At 47.1% G+C, this 14,917-nt stretch overlaps 1 protein-coding gene across 2 annotated transcripts in view; it reads left to right on the top strand.

The window, feature by feature from the left end:
- XPOT (exportin for tRNA) overlaps positions 1-14,917 on the top strand; it is a 136,151-nt gene that overhangs the window by 40,067 nt on the left and 81,167 nt on the right. The window contains exons 4-9 of one of the 2 annotated variants that reach the window (XM_075344826.1): positions 2,597-2,653; positions 2,964-3,033; positions 10,611-10,829; positions 11,112-11,296; positions 13,158-13,326; positions 13,525-13,761. In XM_075344826.1, coding sequence (XP_075200941.1) covers positions 2,597-2,653; positions 2,964-3,033; positions 10,611-10,829; positions 11,112-11,296; positions 13,158-13,326; positions 13,525-13,761 — 937 coding nt within the window. Of the gene's footprint in view, positions 1-2,596; positions 2,654-2,963; positions 3,034-10,610; positions 10,842-11,111; positions 11,297-13,157; positions 13,327-13,524; positions 13,762-14,917 lie in introns of both variants that reach the window. The other variant, XM_075344825.1, reaches the window with a different exon arrangement.

Raw genomic sequence — 14,917 nt, 5'->3', positions numbered from 1 at the left:
CCTACGCTTCGGCAGATGCCAGCTGAGGTAGGCGGGTCCTTCAGGCGGCGGTGGTCCACCTGTAGGAAGGAGCCGTTTTACGGCTCTTTTATCGAGGTATTCTTTTACCCACCCAGGGACTGCTTTTGGACGTCCCAATTGTCTGGGTCTCCCAATGGAGCGACAAAGAAGAAGGGAATTTTGTTTACTTACCGTAAATTCCTTTTTCTTCTAGCTCCAATTGGGAGACCCAGCACCCGCCCCTGTGCCCTTCGGGCTGTTGTTTTCTTTGTGTACACATGTTGTTCAGATTGAATTGTTCTTGGCTATGGTTTCAGTTCTCCGAACATCCTTCGGATTGAATTTACCTTAGACCAAGTTATAAGTTTCCTCCTTCCTGCTTTTGCACCAAAACTGAGGAGCCCGTGATGCACGGGAGGGTGTATAGCAGAGGGGAGGGGCTTTACACTTTTAAGTGTAATACTTTGTGTGTCCTCCGGAGGCAGTAGCTATACACCCAATTGTCTGGGTCTCCCAATTGGAGCTAGAAGAAAAGGAATTTACGGTAAGTAAACAAAATTCCCTTCTTTGTGACGCAGCAGTGACCTCATTAGCGATCTCGCTGTGTGTGACACTGAGCAGCGATCTGGCCCCTGCTGCGAGATCGCTGCTCGTTACACACAGCCCTGGTTCGTTTTCTTCAAAGGCGCTCTCCCGCTGTGACACACAGATCGCTGTGTGTGACAGCGAGAGAGCGACAAATGAAGCGAGCAAGGAGCAGGAGCCGGCGTCTGGCAGCTGCTGAGGCTGGTAACTAAGATAAACATCGGGTAACCAAGGTGGTTACCCGATATTTACCTTAGTTACCAGCCTCCGCAGCTCTCACGCTGCCTGTCCTGCCGACTCCGGCTCTCTGCACATGTAGCTGCTGTACACATCGGGTTAATTAACCCGATGTGTACTGTAGCTAGGAGAGCAAGGAGCCAGCGCTCAGTGTGCGCGGCTCCCTGCTCCCTGCACACACAGCTAAGCGGTGTGCGCTGGTAACTAATGTAAACATCGGGTAACCATACCCAATGTTTACCTTAGTTACCAGTGTCCGCAGCTTCCAGACGCCGGCTCCGTGCAAGCGCAGCGTCGCTTGCACGTCGCTGCTGGCTGGGGGCTGTTCACTGGTCGCTGGTGAGATCTGCCTGTTTGACAGCTCACCAGCGACCATGTAGCGATGCAGCAGCGATCCTGACCAGGTCAGATCGCTGGTCGGATCGCTGCTGCATCGCTAAAGTGTGAAGGTACCCTTATGAAAGGAGAATCTGTGCAGATTGTGTAAGCTATTGCAATTCTTTTTAATTTAATGGGTTTTCCAACCCAATTATAGTTTAGTTTTTTTTTTTTAAGGAATTTCTTACAGGGCTTTAAAATAACAAAATAAGTAAGGGTGTCTGTACATATTGGAAGCATATCAGCCGAATCCACCAATCTCTGCAGGAGTAGTCAACCATCCAATGGTATGGCTGGCGTTTTGATTTGGTGGCACAGGGGATGGGACATGTTGAATTTTAACTTGGCTGATTGCTTGTTTCTCATGATCAAACTTAACTCTTCCTGTTACGCAAATATTGTCTCAGACAATCCATGCCAACAACTATTGAGGGTTTGTCACTTTATTCTGCATCTTAGGCTACTTTCACACTTCAGTCATTTCAAATCCACCAGGTCCGTCGTTGCGACTGAACAACGGATCCGTCGTTCTTTGGCTGTCAACGGACGCAACGGAGGAGTTTATTTCATAGGATTCCATTCACTGGAATCCTGTGAAAAAACTGATCCGTCAAGTCCGTTACATCTGTTGTGTGCGCGTTTTACGACGGATCCGTCGTGATCCGTTTGTTTTTGGGACAGCCCAATGGGTGTGCCAAACATGCTGGGCATACTCAGTAGAACATGATGGAATCCAGCACTAAATTCCGTCGTGCGATGGACTACGGCGGAACCATAGACAACCATTATAGATCTTGACGGATTGCAACGGAATCCTGCGCAATGCGTTTTTTGACACTCCAAAAAACTTAAGTGTCAGTTCCTTCCACCCGACGGTCAGTCATTCTGCAACTGGTCCGTCGAGTGGCGGATGCAACGCAAGGCCATCAGTCGTAAATACAAGTCTATGGGAGAAAAACTGAATTCTGCTAAATATTTTGCAGGATACCGTATTTTCTCAAGGCAACAGATTGTGACTGATGGAAAAAGACTGAAGTTTGTAAGTAGCCTTATCAATACATTGCAATTTCCCTGCCAACTATTTTTGTTCCTCCCTTGGTCTCTGTTGACCAGTCTCCAGTAATGACTAGGCATCTCAATGCATGACCACTGTTTTCAGTCACTTGCTGTAGTGTCCGCATAACTCCACCAATGATACTGTGGAGGCTAGTGATTGGCAGTAATGGTCATAGTGCACACATTGCTGGAACCTAATGACCTAGGGAGCGCGCTGGTGATTAGGTTTATTTCTTTTCACTTTTTAATTCAGAAATAGTTTGTGACAGTGTAAAAGAAACATTTGGTTGATCTTGCTTTCCTGATCACTTGACAAATAAAGGTATGTGTTTTGTTTCAGTGATGATCACGTCAAGTTTTTCTGCTTTCAAGTTCTAGAACACCAAATCAAATTCAAGTATGTACCGGATTCGATCTCTATTGTGGTGCACTTTTTAAAATGCAATCATAATCATATAGATCGTAGTTTTTGTTTAAAATGGGGGGGGGGGGTTTATGAATTTAAAACTTTACATGAAATCTCTAAATTTGCACAAAAAATTGTGATACTTTTGAAAGTCTCCAATTGACAACCATCTGCTGTTCCCGAACCCCTGCTATATGCAGTGTGTGTCCATTCTTGTAGAGAAGGGTGTCAATACTGGAAGCTCACCAGATCATCACATCACAATGGGATGGGATTTCCATAAGGATCTTTTATTTTTCAGGTATGCTGAATTGACGGGACTTCAGCAACAACTTATAAGGGAAACGCTAATTGCATGGCTTCAATCTCAGGTGTGTATTGAAGTGGTATAGATGTTACTGGAACAGATTGTAATCCAATCTCTAATAAGCGGTATGTTATTCAATATTAATCTGTCCTATACACCATAGTAACTCCATAAACTATAGGATATGCTGTAAAAGTCTGAGCTCGTACCCCACTATGGTGGAGATGGGACCCCATCTACCAAACATAACCTGAGAATATGCATTAAACCTGTTTAAAGCAAAACTCCATTAAGCACTGTTGGAAGGAAGCACTATGCAGTTTTGTCTGTAATATATACAGTGGAACCTTGGATTAAGAGCATAATTGGTTCCAGGAGTGTGCTCTTAACACTAGAACTAGTAGACTCGTGACACCTATATAGAAATACATGGTGCAAAGTAGTCAAAATGACTACCTCAGTAGTTCTAGTGTTAAACAAAGTTTTCTCTAACGTCTCATTGGGGGACACAGGACCATGGGTGTTATGCTGCCTATCCATAGGAGGACACTAAGTAAATGCAAAAGCATAGCTCCTCCTCTGCAGTATACACCCCCTGGCCGGGCCAGGCAACCCCAGTTTTAGCTTAGTGTCTGTAGCAGGCACTTCCTTTCAAGGTTTATTTTTTGAGGGTGGCTGTTTCCTTTTGGGACCGATCTCCCACTACCATCAACGGGCGGGAACGTGGAGTGTCGCCTACACGTACCCCCTCCTGCGACGCTGGATCCTGGGCTGGACGACTGGTTCCACAGACACCGATTTTCCAAAGCCCAGGGTAGAGGCCTATGCCCCTATAGCCCAATTCCTCAGCCCCACTCTGCAGGCTCTGAGTGGAATATGGCACCGGTGTGACCGGACACAGAAAGCTGACTTTGCTATTTTCACTGCCTGGACTGAAGCAGTGTTTTAAGGTGAGATCCCCCCTGACTGGTTTCCCAGACAAAGGGAGAAAAGACGCTGCAGGGAAGGCTCCCAGGACATTTACAGTATTTGAGAAAGTCCCTTGCTGAGTGCAAGGAGGAGAGCCCCAAGGATCCTGCACACACAGTGTTAACTTTTCTCTAGCTTGCTGGCTGGAGGAGGGGGGGGAAGTAACTCCTGTTTGCAGAAAGTCCTGCAGATAATATCCCGGTGGCAGGGGGAGGGCCCAGGGCTCAGGGACTCACTGTTTATTTGCTCTAGCAGAAAAGCCGGCTGATAACCACCGGTGACAAGCTGTGTGCTGACTGGAGGGAGAGGGGGAAAACTATCAGAAGCTCCCTTCCCGCCGTTTTTTACTACCCACAGCAGGGGGGGGGGGGCACACTGACTTCATCTTCACGCTCTTTTAGCGCTAAGCCCCGCCCCCCGCGGCCACGATAAGCCCCCCCTACCCCAGGAAAGCGTGCGAAGATCTCCATAGAGCTTAATCCTTCCTGAAGACAGGGCCATCGGCTGATTCTGGTGAGGTGCTTGCTTCACTTGTAGCTCTGCTGAGCATTGCTCCCCCTCCTGGCATACTCCTATTAGTGCCCTTAGAATTCTGCATGTTCCTAAGAGTGCTAAGGCCCACATAGTCTATTATTCAGCCTGCACTACCTGCCACGCTGAGCTACCACGTAAACACACATCTTCTCTCTGTGAGTCCTGTGCCCCTATAGCCCCCCCAAGACCCACCTGCCACCACCGCCGCAACCGGCAGCCCAGAGCCTAGGGCTCCCAGCCCACCGGAATGGGCACAGTTTCTGTCCCAATCCATGGAAAAACTGTCACAGAACCTGGTGCTGGCTATGCAATGTCGTCCTCCACACCCTTCTATGTCCCTGGATGGAACGCAGCCTGAGGATACCCCTATGGAGGATCCTTCTGAGGTAATCCGGGCACATGCTTCACTGGTTGCAGGATCAGGAAAAGAGCACACGGCCGGGTGTCTCCAGCGGGCTCTCCCTCGGGAGCACACAGGGCAGGCTCTCCCACACGCTCCACGGCTTCTGAAGAGCTGGAGGAGGGAGAATGCTGTTTATACCAAGAGGATTCCTTGGTTTCAGCCTCCCTAGATGATCAAACTGCAATAGACTCCCTTATAGCAGCAATCAACCAAACTCTGCATGTGGAGGATCCCCCATCCACTACCACTGACCATGCGGTCTCGTTTAAGAGGGCAAGGAAACCCCAAAAGGTTTTCAGAAGAAAGGAAAAAACGGAACCAGCACTTCACCGGTATTTGCTGTGTGGCACTCAGGTTTATTTCACAAGCGGAGGATACATGCTTCGGCGTTACAGGGAGGGAAACAGGATGGTCAGCACAGAAAGACGACGGCCGTTTCCCCCCTAAGGGTGGGGCTTCGACGGGTCTTCTTGACCCGCGCTTAGGGGCGAAACGGCCGTAGTCTTTGTGTGCTGACCATCCTGTTTCCCTCCCTGTAACGCCGAAGCATGTATCCTCCGCTTGTGAAATAAACCTGTGCCGCACAGCAAATACCGGTGAGTGCTGGTTCCGTTTTTTCCTTTCTTCTGAAGTCACATCTTCTGATGCTTTTGGAATAAGCACCCCGTAGCTGTGACTCTTTACAGCCTTCCCTGTAAGTTTGTTTTTTTGTTTTTTGTTTTTTTTTTTTTTGTGATCACAGAGACTAACAGCACCGTGTGTGCCTCGTGATTAGCTGTTAAATGTTGAAACTGGAAAGTCCTTATTGGAAGTAGTGCCCTGCCCTTCTCTCCTAAAAGGTTTTCGCTGATCACCCAGAGTTTCAGGATATCCTCACAAAGCAAAGGGAGAAGCCTGACAGGCGGTTCGGTAACCGAAAACTCATGGAGTCCCGGTACCCTTTTGCCTCACCTGCCCCTAAGGGCTGGGCCGATCCGCCCTCGGTCGATTTCCCCCCCTCCCGGTCTTTACCCGATGGTTCCTCCATCAAGGACCCGACAGACAGGTGGAGCACCTCACCCGCTCTGCTTTTGAGGCTGCGGGTTCCTCCCTCTCGCCCTCCTTTGCCGCTGTGTGGGTCGCAAAGGCGATCTCGGTCTGGGCAGAATTTCTTAACACTTCGCTTGAGGAATCCCAGTTCACTCATACCTTCACAGAGGTAACTGCTCAAATTGCCGCTGCGGCGGAGTACCTCATGCAGGCCTCCATGGACGCTGCTACCTGCGCAGCGTTTGCCGCCTCAAATACCATAGCCATCCGTAGAGCTCTCTGGCTCAGACAATGGCGAGCGGACTCTGCCTCCAAGAAGTCTCTCACGGGCCTTCCCTTTTTTCCAGACCAATTGTTTGGCGAACTTCTGGACAAGCTCATTTCTGACGCCACGGGAGGAAAGAGTACCTCCCCCAGCTGAAGTCCAGGACGTCCTTCACCAGACGTCCACAGTCCTCGTTCCGCTCCTTTCGGAACTCATTTGGTTGGTCGACATCCCGTGCTGTCCCCGCCACCAGCCACGGACTACGCAGGGACCAACCTTCTCAGCTCTCCCCGAAACCCACTTCGTCATGGCAGCCTAGACCGAAACAGTCCAGGACTAGGGAGATTCGGCCACGATGTTTCCCCCCCCCCCTCATGACTCCTTCGGCGCCCCGGAAGACACACTCATTGTAGGAGGTCTACTGCGGCTCTTTCATCACATCTGGGCTGCCGCCTCAGACGACAAATGGGTGCGAGACCTTGTGTCTTCCGGTTACCACATAGAATTTCGGACCCGACCCCCGAGTCGGTTCTTTCTCTCAAACCCCCCAAAGACTCAAACGACGCGAAGCGTTTTTCTCAGCAATCCACTCGCTCCAAACAGCAGGAGTGATAATACCTGTCCCAGATGACGAGGGGGTTTTTAGTCCAACCTCTTTGTGGTCCCCAAAAAGGATGGGTCAGTTCGACCCATCCTAGACCTCAAACACCTACACAAACATGTGCACGTACGGAGATTCAGAATGGAGTCCCTAAGGTCCATTATTGCATCCATGGTCGAAGGGGAATTCCTCGCCTCCATAGACATCAAGGACGCGTACCTGCACATACCCATCGCCCCAGATCACCAAAAGTTTCTCCGCTTCGCAATTCAGGACTCCCACTTTCAATTCGTAGCTCTACCCTTCGGCCTTGCCACCGCACCAAGGGTCTTCACCAAAGTCATGGCGGCCGCCATGAGCGTACTTCATGCCAGGGGAGTAGTCGTTCTCCCTTACTTGGACGACCTCCTCATCAAGGCCCCCTCCTTCCGCGACTGCTCAACCAGCGTACGGATCACTGTGGACACCCTATCCCGCTTAGGCTGGCAAGTGAATCTGGACAAATCATCCCCGATCCCATCACGATCCATCACCTTCCTGGGCATGTCCCTGGACACCCGTCGGGGCTTGATCCTCCTTCAGGACAAGGCGATCTCTCTTCAACGAGCAGTACACTGCCTTCTACGTCCTCCGTCTCGCTCCATTCGATTCAGCATGAAAGTGCTCGGCAGGATGGTGGCAGCTATGGAAGCAGTACCCTTTGCTCAACTGCACCTCCGCCCACTGCAGCTAGCCCTTCTAGCGGCCTGGGACAAGAGCCCCTTCTCCCTGGACAGACATCTTCACCTGACGCCTTCAGTCAGGTACGCACTCCGCTGGTGGCTTCGGTCCTTATCCCTATCGAAGGGGAGATCTTTTCTCCCAGTGAACTGGCTGGTCCTGACCACGGACGCCAGCCTCCTAGGCTGGGGAGCAGTGTACCGGCACCACACTGCCCAAGGACGTTGGACGCCCCAGGAGTCTTTCCTACCCATAAACATCCTGGAACTCCGCGCGATCTTCCTCGCGCTCAGAGCGTTCTGACGTCTGCTAGCGGGTAGTCCGATTCGAGTCCAATCGGACAATGTGACAGCTGTAGCCTATATCAATCGGCAGGGGGGCACCCGCAGCAAAGCGGCTTATCTCGAGGCCCGCAAGATCCTCAGCTGGGCCGAATCGTCGGGATCGGTGATATCAGCGGTACACATACCGGGGGTAGAGAACTGGGCAGCAGACTTTCTAAGTCACCAAGGCCTGGCCGCCGGAGAATGGTCTCTCCACCCAGATGTGTTTCTACACATCTGCACTCGCTGGGGCACACCAGACGTGGACCTAATGGCCTCAAGGTTGAATGCAAAGGTACCCGCGTTCATAGCCAGGTCACGCGTCCCGCAGTCCATCGGCGCGGATGCTCTAGTCTGCTCCTGGCACCACTTCCGCCTGCCTTACATATTTCCACCTCTACCCCTGCTGCCGCGGGTAATCAGGAAGATCAAGGCAGAGGGAGTCCCGGTGATACTGAAAGCACCGGACTGGCCCAGGCGCGCATGGTACGGCGAATTAGTACAGATGCTCACAGACGCACCGTGGCGCATTCCAGACATCCCAGACTTGCTGACCCAAGGGCCCATTTCCCATCAGAACTCCAGAGCCCTGAAGCTGACGGCATGGCCATTGAGACCTGGGTATTAACAAGAGCGGGATTCTCCCCCGTGGTTATTTCCACCATGATCAGCGCCAGAAAGCCTGCTTCATCCCGCATTTACCACCGTACGTGAAAATCTTCCTTTCATGCTGCAGAGACACTAACGTGCAGCCTATGCCTCTGGCCATCCCCAGAATTCTCGACTTTCTACAGTCTGGCTTGCAAGTGGGGTTGACTCTCAGTTCCCTTTTTAAAGGGCAGATCTCAGCGCTCTCAATCTTCTACCAATGCCGCCTGGCTCAAAAACCGCAAGTCAAGACCTTCCTCCAGGGCGTTTCCCATCTAGTTCCCCCATACAAACTGCCGCTGGAACCATGGGACCGCAACCTCGTTTTGAACGGTCTCCAGAGGTCTCCCTTTGAACCCCTCAAGGAATCCTCCCTTGCTCTTCTGTCGGGGAAGGTAACATTCCTGGTGGCAATTACGTCCATCAGACGGGTTTCGGAGCTAGCAGTACTCTCTTGCCGCGAGCCTTTTCTGATCTTTCACCAGGACAAGGTGGTTCTGCGCCCCCTTCCGGATTTCCTTCCAAAGGTTCTTACCCAGTTTCATTTGAACGAGGACATTGTTCTGCCTTCCTTTTTGTCCACACCCGGTTCATAGGGTGGAAAGGTCTCTGCATTTGTTAGACCTCGTCAGAGCTCTCAGATATTACATATCCAGGACAGTCCCCTTTAGGAAAACTGACTTTGTTCGTCATTCCTGATGGGCCTAAGAAGGGACAGGCAGCTTCAAAGGCGACTCTGGCTCGCTGGATTCGCTCTGCGATCCAGGAAGTCTACCACTTGCAACTCAAGCCCATTCCTAGTGGGCTGCGGGCTCATTCCACGTGAGCAGTTGGCGCTTCGTGGGCCATTCGGCATCAGGCTTCAGTGGAACAGGTGTGTAAGGCTGCGACCTGGTCTAGCCTACATACGTTTTCAAAGCATTAGAGAGTCCATACCCAGGTTTCAACTGAGGCAAATCTGGGTAGGAAAATTCTGCAAACGGCAGTAGAGCACCTCTCAGTAGGCGCTCCAGGCTGTCTGGAACTGGTTCCTAGTCCTTGGGTTGTGTTGTCGTCTTTTATGTTTCCCACCCATGGACTGCTTTAGGATGTCCCATGGTCCTGTGTCCCCCAAGGAGGCGTCAGAGAAAAACGGATTTTTGTGTACTCACCGTAAAATCGTTTTCTCTTAGCCATCATTGGGGGACACAGCACCCACCCTGTTGCCCTGTTGGGTCTTGGTTCTCTCAGTACCTTATTTGGTTATGACTCTTCTTTTCTCATGTTCCTCTGTTGAGAAGTTTTTACTGGGTTTTTTTTCCTACTGCTTGTGTACTAAAACTGAGGTTGCCTGGCCCGGCCAGGGGGTGTATACTGCAGAGGAGGAGCTATGCTTTTGCATCTACTTAGTGTCCTCCTATGGATAGGCAGCATAACACCCATGGTCCTGTGTCCCCCAATGATGGCTAAGAGAAAACGATTTTATGGTGAGTACACAAAAATCCGTTTACTCTTATATCAAAGCGAATTTTCCCATAGGAAATAATTGAAACGCAGACAATTCGTTCCACAGCCCAAAAATATTTACTGTATTTATACAAACTTATTAGAGTAATAGAAAATAATGTGCTGTATTCATATAAAATTATTACAGTACACTAATACAAAATACTGTACAGTAAAAAAACAAAGCAAATTAAACTGCACTTTAGCTTACAATAAAATTGGTGTGCGAGAGGAACCGTACAAGCAATGTGCTGTACCTGGTTAGTAGAATGAAAGTACAATACTGTATCCACAAATGCAAATTGAGACATGCCATATAGTATATACTGTACTGTGCAATGGTATACTGTGAACAGTATACTGTACATATGTAGAGAAAGTTACCTCCAGAGCGGGTCAGTGTGTGGTGAAAGGACAGGACCAGACGTGTGCTCGGTGAGTATTTGCTCTTATTGCAAAGCATTGCTCTTAAACCAAGTTACAAATTTGTAAAAAGCTTTGCTTGTCTTGCAGAACGCTCTCAAGCCAAGTTCCTCTTAAACCAAGGTTCCACTGTATATTATATATATTACTTGTTTTATTCGTAACCTTTGCTGTTCTCAATCCCATATAGGTCATGCTGCAATATGTATATCTGTCTGACTTTTTTTTTTTGCTTCTGCAGATGCTAAATGCCCAACCAGAGAAAACCTTTATCCGTAACAAAGCAGCACAGGTTTTTGCTCTGGTCTTTGTTACAGAGTTTCTCACAAAATGGCCCAAGTTCTTCTTTGATATTTTATCTGTTGTGGGTCTCAATCCCCGAGGCGTTGACTTGTACCTTAGAATTCTAATGGCCATCGACGCGGAGGTAGTTGATCGGGATATAATTCATACCCCGGAGGTAAGGAACGTGGTACGTGTCAAATGGTAGGTGTAGTCGTAAAATATAAAGGGGTGGAACTTTTTGGGTTTGTTTTTTGTTTGTTTTTTTTTTGTCCCTTTTTTATTTTTCAAAGAAAAAAACCTTTTTTATTCAGTACTTTAACATTTCACTTCACAAGTTTGGTGCTATGGAGCCAAATGTTGCTGTAAGAACATAGTAATGCTTTCACTGACTGATCCAAAATGGAATAAGTTACATAAGCAGTGTTATTTCTATAGAAATCGTCCTTTTGCCTTACAGGAGGCACGCAGGAACACCTTACTGAAGGACACCATGCGAGAACAGTGTATCCCAAACTTGGTAGAATCATGGTACCAAATTTTACAGACGTATCAGCACACTAACTCTGAACTGACGTGCCAGTGCCTTGAAGTGATTGGAGCCTATGTTTCTTGGATCGATCTAACATTGATTGCTAATGATAGGTATGTTTTTATTTCTGTTTGATAATCTATTTTGTTTTGTATTATAACATTACTATTTTATTATTGTATGTGCTCATGTTTCTAATATATGATGGAGATTTATCACTGTTAATGTAAAGGAAAATTGTAGGTGCTTTCTAAAGCAATTTTTGGGGTAATTTCCAAGACTAAGCTGAGCTTACAGTACAGTCTAGCTCCTAGCAGATACTCCATTTTCCTTTTACTGCAGCATGTTATGGTGACAGCTTACAATGTTCTTAATTGACTATATTCATACTTTATACCTTTTCTTAGTGAGCACTTAGGAAGCCCTGACAAATCTTTCCACTTTCCTACACAGAACAGTTTCTCCTCACGTTGATCCACCTAGCTTTAGCACGTGTAAGGCAATTAAAGGGGTTTGTCGAGAGTTATTTTTATAATTTATTGGTGTTACAATGTACGAACACTTCTTATCACATGACTTGTAAAGCTTTTCCGCAGTCATTGTTCCAAAATTAGCTAGGACTATTTTGATTTTGGTCCCCCCCCCCCCCTCCCCCATGATGGCTGATATCATGGGTGACATAACACATTAGCCTCCATATAGGAAGCTGAAACTACACTTAACAGTAGGGAGAGGAATCTGCTAAACTGGTACATGACACTGGGATTCTAATAAATCTTTAAAGGGAACCTGTCAACGCTTTTTTGGACTACAAGCTGCGGCCACCACCACCGGGCTTTTATATACAGGATGTTAGAATGCTGTACATAAGAGCCCAGGCTGCTGTGACAACATAAAAAACACTTTATAATTCTTAGCTAACGGTCGTGCTGCGGTGGAATAGGGCCTAATAAACGTCTCCGTTATCATGTGCCGGCGCCGCCTCTTTCGGCCATCTTTGTTCTCCTTTATCTCTAGCCGGGGTGCATGACGGGTCTGACGTCATCCACACTCGCTGGCATTCCGGCCTGCACAGGACCGGCGAGTGTGTATGATGTAGCCGCGTCATGCACGCAGGCTTCAGAAAGAGGACTAAGATGGCCGAAAGGGGAGGCACTCGCACCGGACAACGGAGACGCCCATTAGGCCCTATTTTACTGCAGAGCGACCGTTAGTTAAGTATTATAAAAGTGTTTTTTATGTTATACCCCCGGTCTGGGCTGTTATATACAGCATGTTAGAATGCCGTATATAAGAGCCCGGTGGTGGTGGCTGCAGCTTATAGTCCAAAAAAGCGGTGACAGATTCCCTTTAAACCCCTTCACCAGCCGTCAAATTTTTTTTTTATTTTTTTTTTATGTTTTTGCCTTCACCTCTTCTTCTAAGAGCAATGACTTTTATTTTGCCTTCAATCTAGCCATATGAGGGCTTATTTTTTGCGGGGTGAGTTGTAATTCTGAGTTTTGAATGACACAATTCATTCTGCCACATATTGTAATGAAAAATAAGAAAATTCCTCTAGTGTGGTGCATTTGCCAATCATGTCATAGGGCCGCCGATGGGTTGTGGGAAAAGACATGCTTCCTGCCAGCGCTTTTAATTTAACTGATTAACAGGTGCGTGTGGATCTCTAATCCACCCTTGCCTGTTAGCTGCACATGTCAGCTGATCAGATCAGCCAACATGTGCAGGGAAACATTAAAGGGACAGAGATGACCTATAGGTCGAGAAGGGTTAAACTGAATATCAGCCTGGAAAACTCAATTAATAGAAATATTAACATATATCCATTAATTAGAAGCTGTGTGGTTTGAGAGAAATGCATGTATTTAGACACTAGCTGTTATCAATTTCTAATGTGTTTATTTTCTAGCACTTCATTTGACTATTAGAAAGTTGCCTTATTTCCTTCCTGTGCTGATCTTGATCTTTCAGATTCATTAATATGCTGCTAGGTCACATGTCTGTGGAGGTTTTACGGGAAGAAGCATGTGATTGCTTGTATGAAATTGTAAATAAGGGAATGGATCCAATTGATAAAACCAAATTGGTGGAGTCTTTGTGTCAAGTGTTACAGTCTGCTGGATTCTTCAGCATTAATCAGGTTTGTCACCTCAATAGCCGCTTTCGTTAAATATTTGTTGTCGAGTGGTGGTGATTCTCTACAGTAATTCATTTAAAAATACAACCATTATGGATGGTTTTATGGATGGTTTTATGGATGGTTGGAAATCTTGGAAGTTGTTGGCTGTGTTTTGCTTTCTGGTCAGCTCTAAGTAAAAAGCATGTTACTTTACATTAGGAGGAAGATGTGGATTTTCTGGCCAGATTCTCAAAACTCGTCAATGGAATGGGCCAGTCTCTGATTGTTAGCTGGACCAAGTTGGTGAAATCTGGAGATCTGAAGAGTGCCCAAGACACTCTGCAGTCTATTGAATCCAAAGTGCCTCTGATGTTGCAGTTGCTGATCCATGAAGATGATGACATCTCTTCCAATATCATTGGATTCTGTTACGAGTATTTGCACATCTTGAAACAGGTATATGATGTTTGCTTATCTTGTAGGAAAAGGCAATCCATTATCAGGTTTTTGCTACCAAATCTGAGACCAGCATAATGTAGGGCCAGAGACCTTAATTCTGTTGATATATCACTATACAGGCAGGTTAGTGTAGTAGTTTTTTGTTTTTGTTTTTTTGTTTTTTTTAAACCTTTTTTATTCAAATTTTTAAAGATAACATAAAAAAATTACATTTGCATGGTCAAATAGTAAACATCAGCATACATGAGATTGATTTGTTCGTCAATGCAACTATAAACCTTGGAATGAAAGAAAAAATAAAAGGTAGTATCACAAACAAAGAATAAGAATAGGAGTGTGAATCCTTCCACAATTATGTTCTTGCTATGGTGTCGACTACCATCTCCATATGGTACGCGCTAAGTGTCTAATGACTGTCCTAAGACCCCCAATGTCCCTCCCAGGTCTTCCAGACAATACCATTCTGTATGGCGGAAAGGGCTAATTATTTTCAGGAATTCCTGAGGACTATAATGAAAACCAACAAACTTTTTCCCCAGCGGAAAAACTTTTCCTGCGGAGTTTCCTTTAGGGTATGTGCGCACTAGGCGTTTTTTTTCATGCTGCGTTTTTATGTGCGTTTTTGTCTCAAAAAACGCACCCGCGGCTAAAAAACGCGACAAAAACGCATGCGTTTTTGCCGCGATTTGGTGCGTTTTTTGCTGCGTTTTTGCTCACTGCGTTTTTAATCAGTGCACAATGCCATTAAAGATTGTTGATGAAAAAAAAAAAAGGTCTGATGTCATTTCCTTCTTCAAAATGTTCATTGTATGCAGGAGAGCAGACAGACAGCTGCAGAACTAGTGTATGCAGGAGAGCAGACAGCAGCTGGAGAACTACAAGACTCAGCATCCTCCATTCACTAGTGTATGCAGGAGAGCAGACAGCAGCTGCAGAACTACAAGGCTCAGCATCCTCCATCCAGGACTGTATGCAGTTTTTTGCCCAAAAAGAAAAAAAAAATGACATGGGCTTCGCCATATTTTTGTATGCTAGCCGGGTACAGCAGGCAGGTACGGGCTCCCCCCAACCCCCAGCTGCCTATTTGTACCCGGCTGGGAACCAAAAATATAGAGAAGCCCTTTTTTTTTTTAATTATTTCATGAATTTCATG

Source organism: Anomaloglossus baeobatrachus, chromosome 4, assembly GCF_048569485.1.
Source record: "Anomaloglossus baeobatrachus isolate aAnoBae1 chromosome 4, aAnoBae1.hap1, whole genome shotgun sequence".
NCBI classification, from domain to species: domain Eukaryota; kingdom Metazoa; phylum Chordata; class Amphibia; order Anura; family Aromobatidae; genus Anomaloglossus; species Anomaloglossus baeobatrachus.
This window is presented reverse-complemented; position numbering and strand designations above follow the sequence as displayed.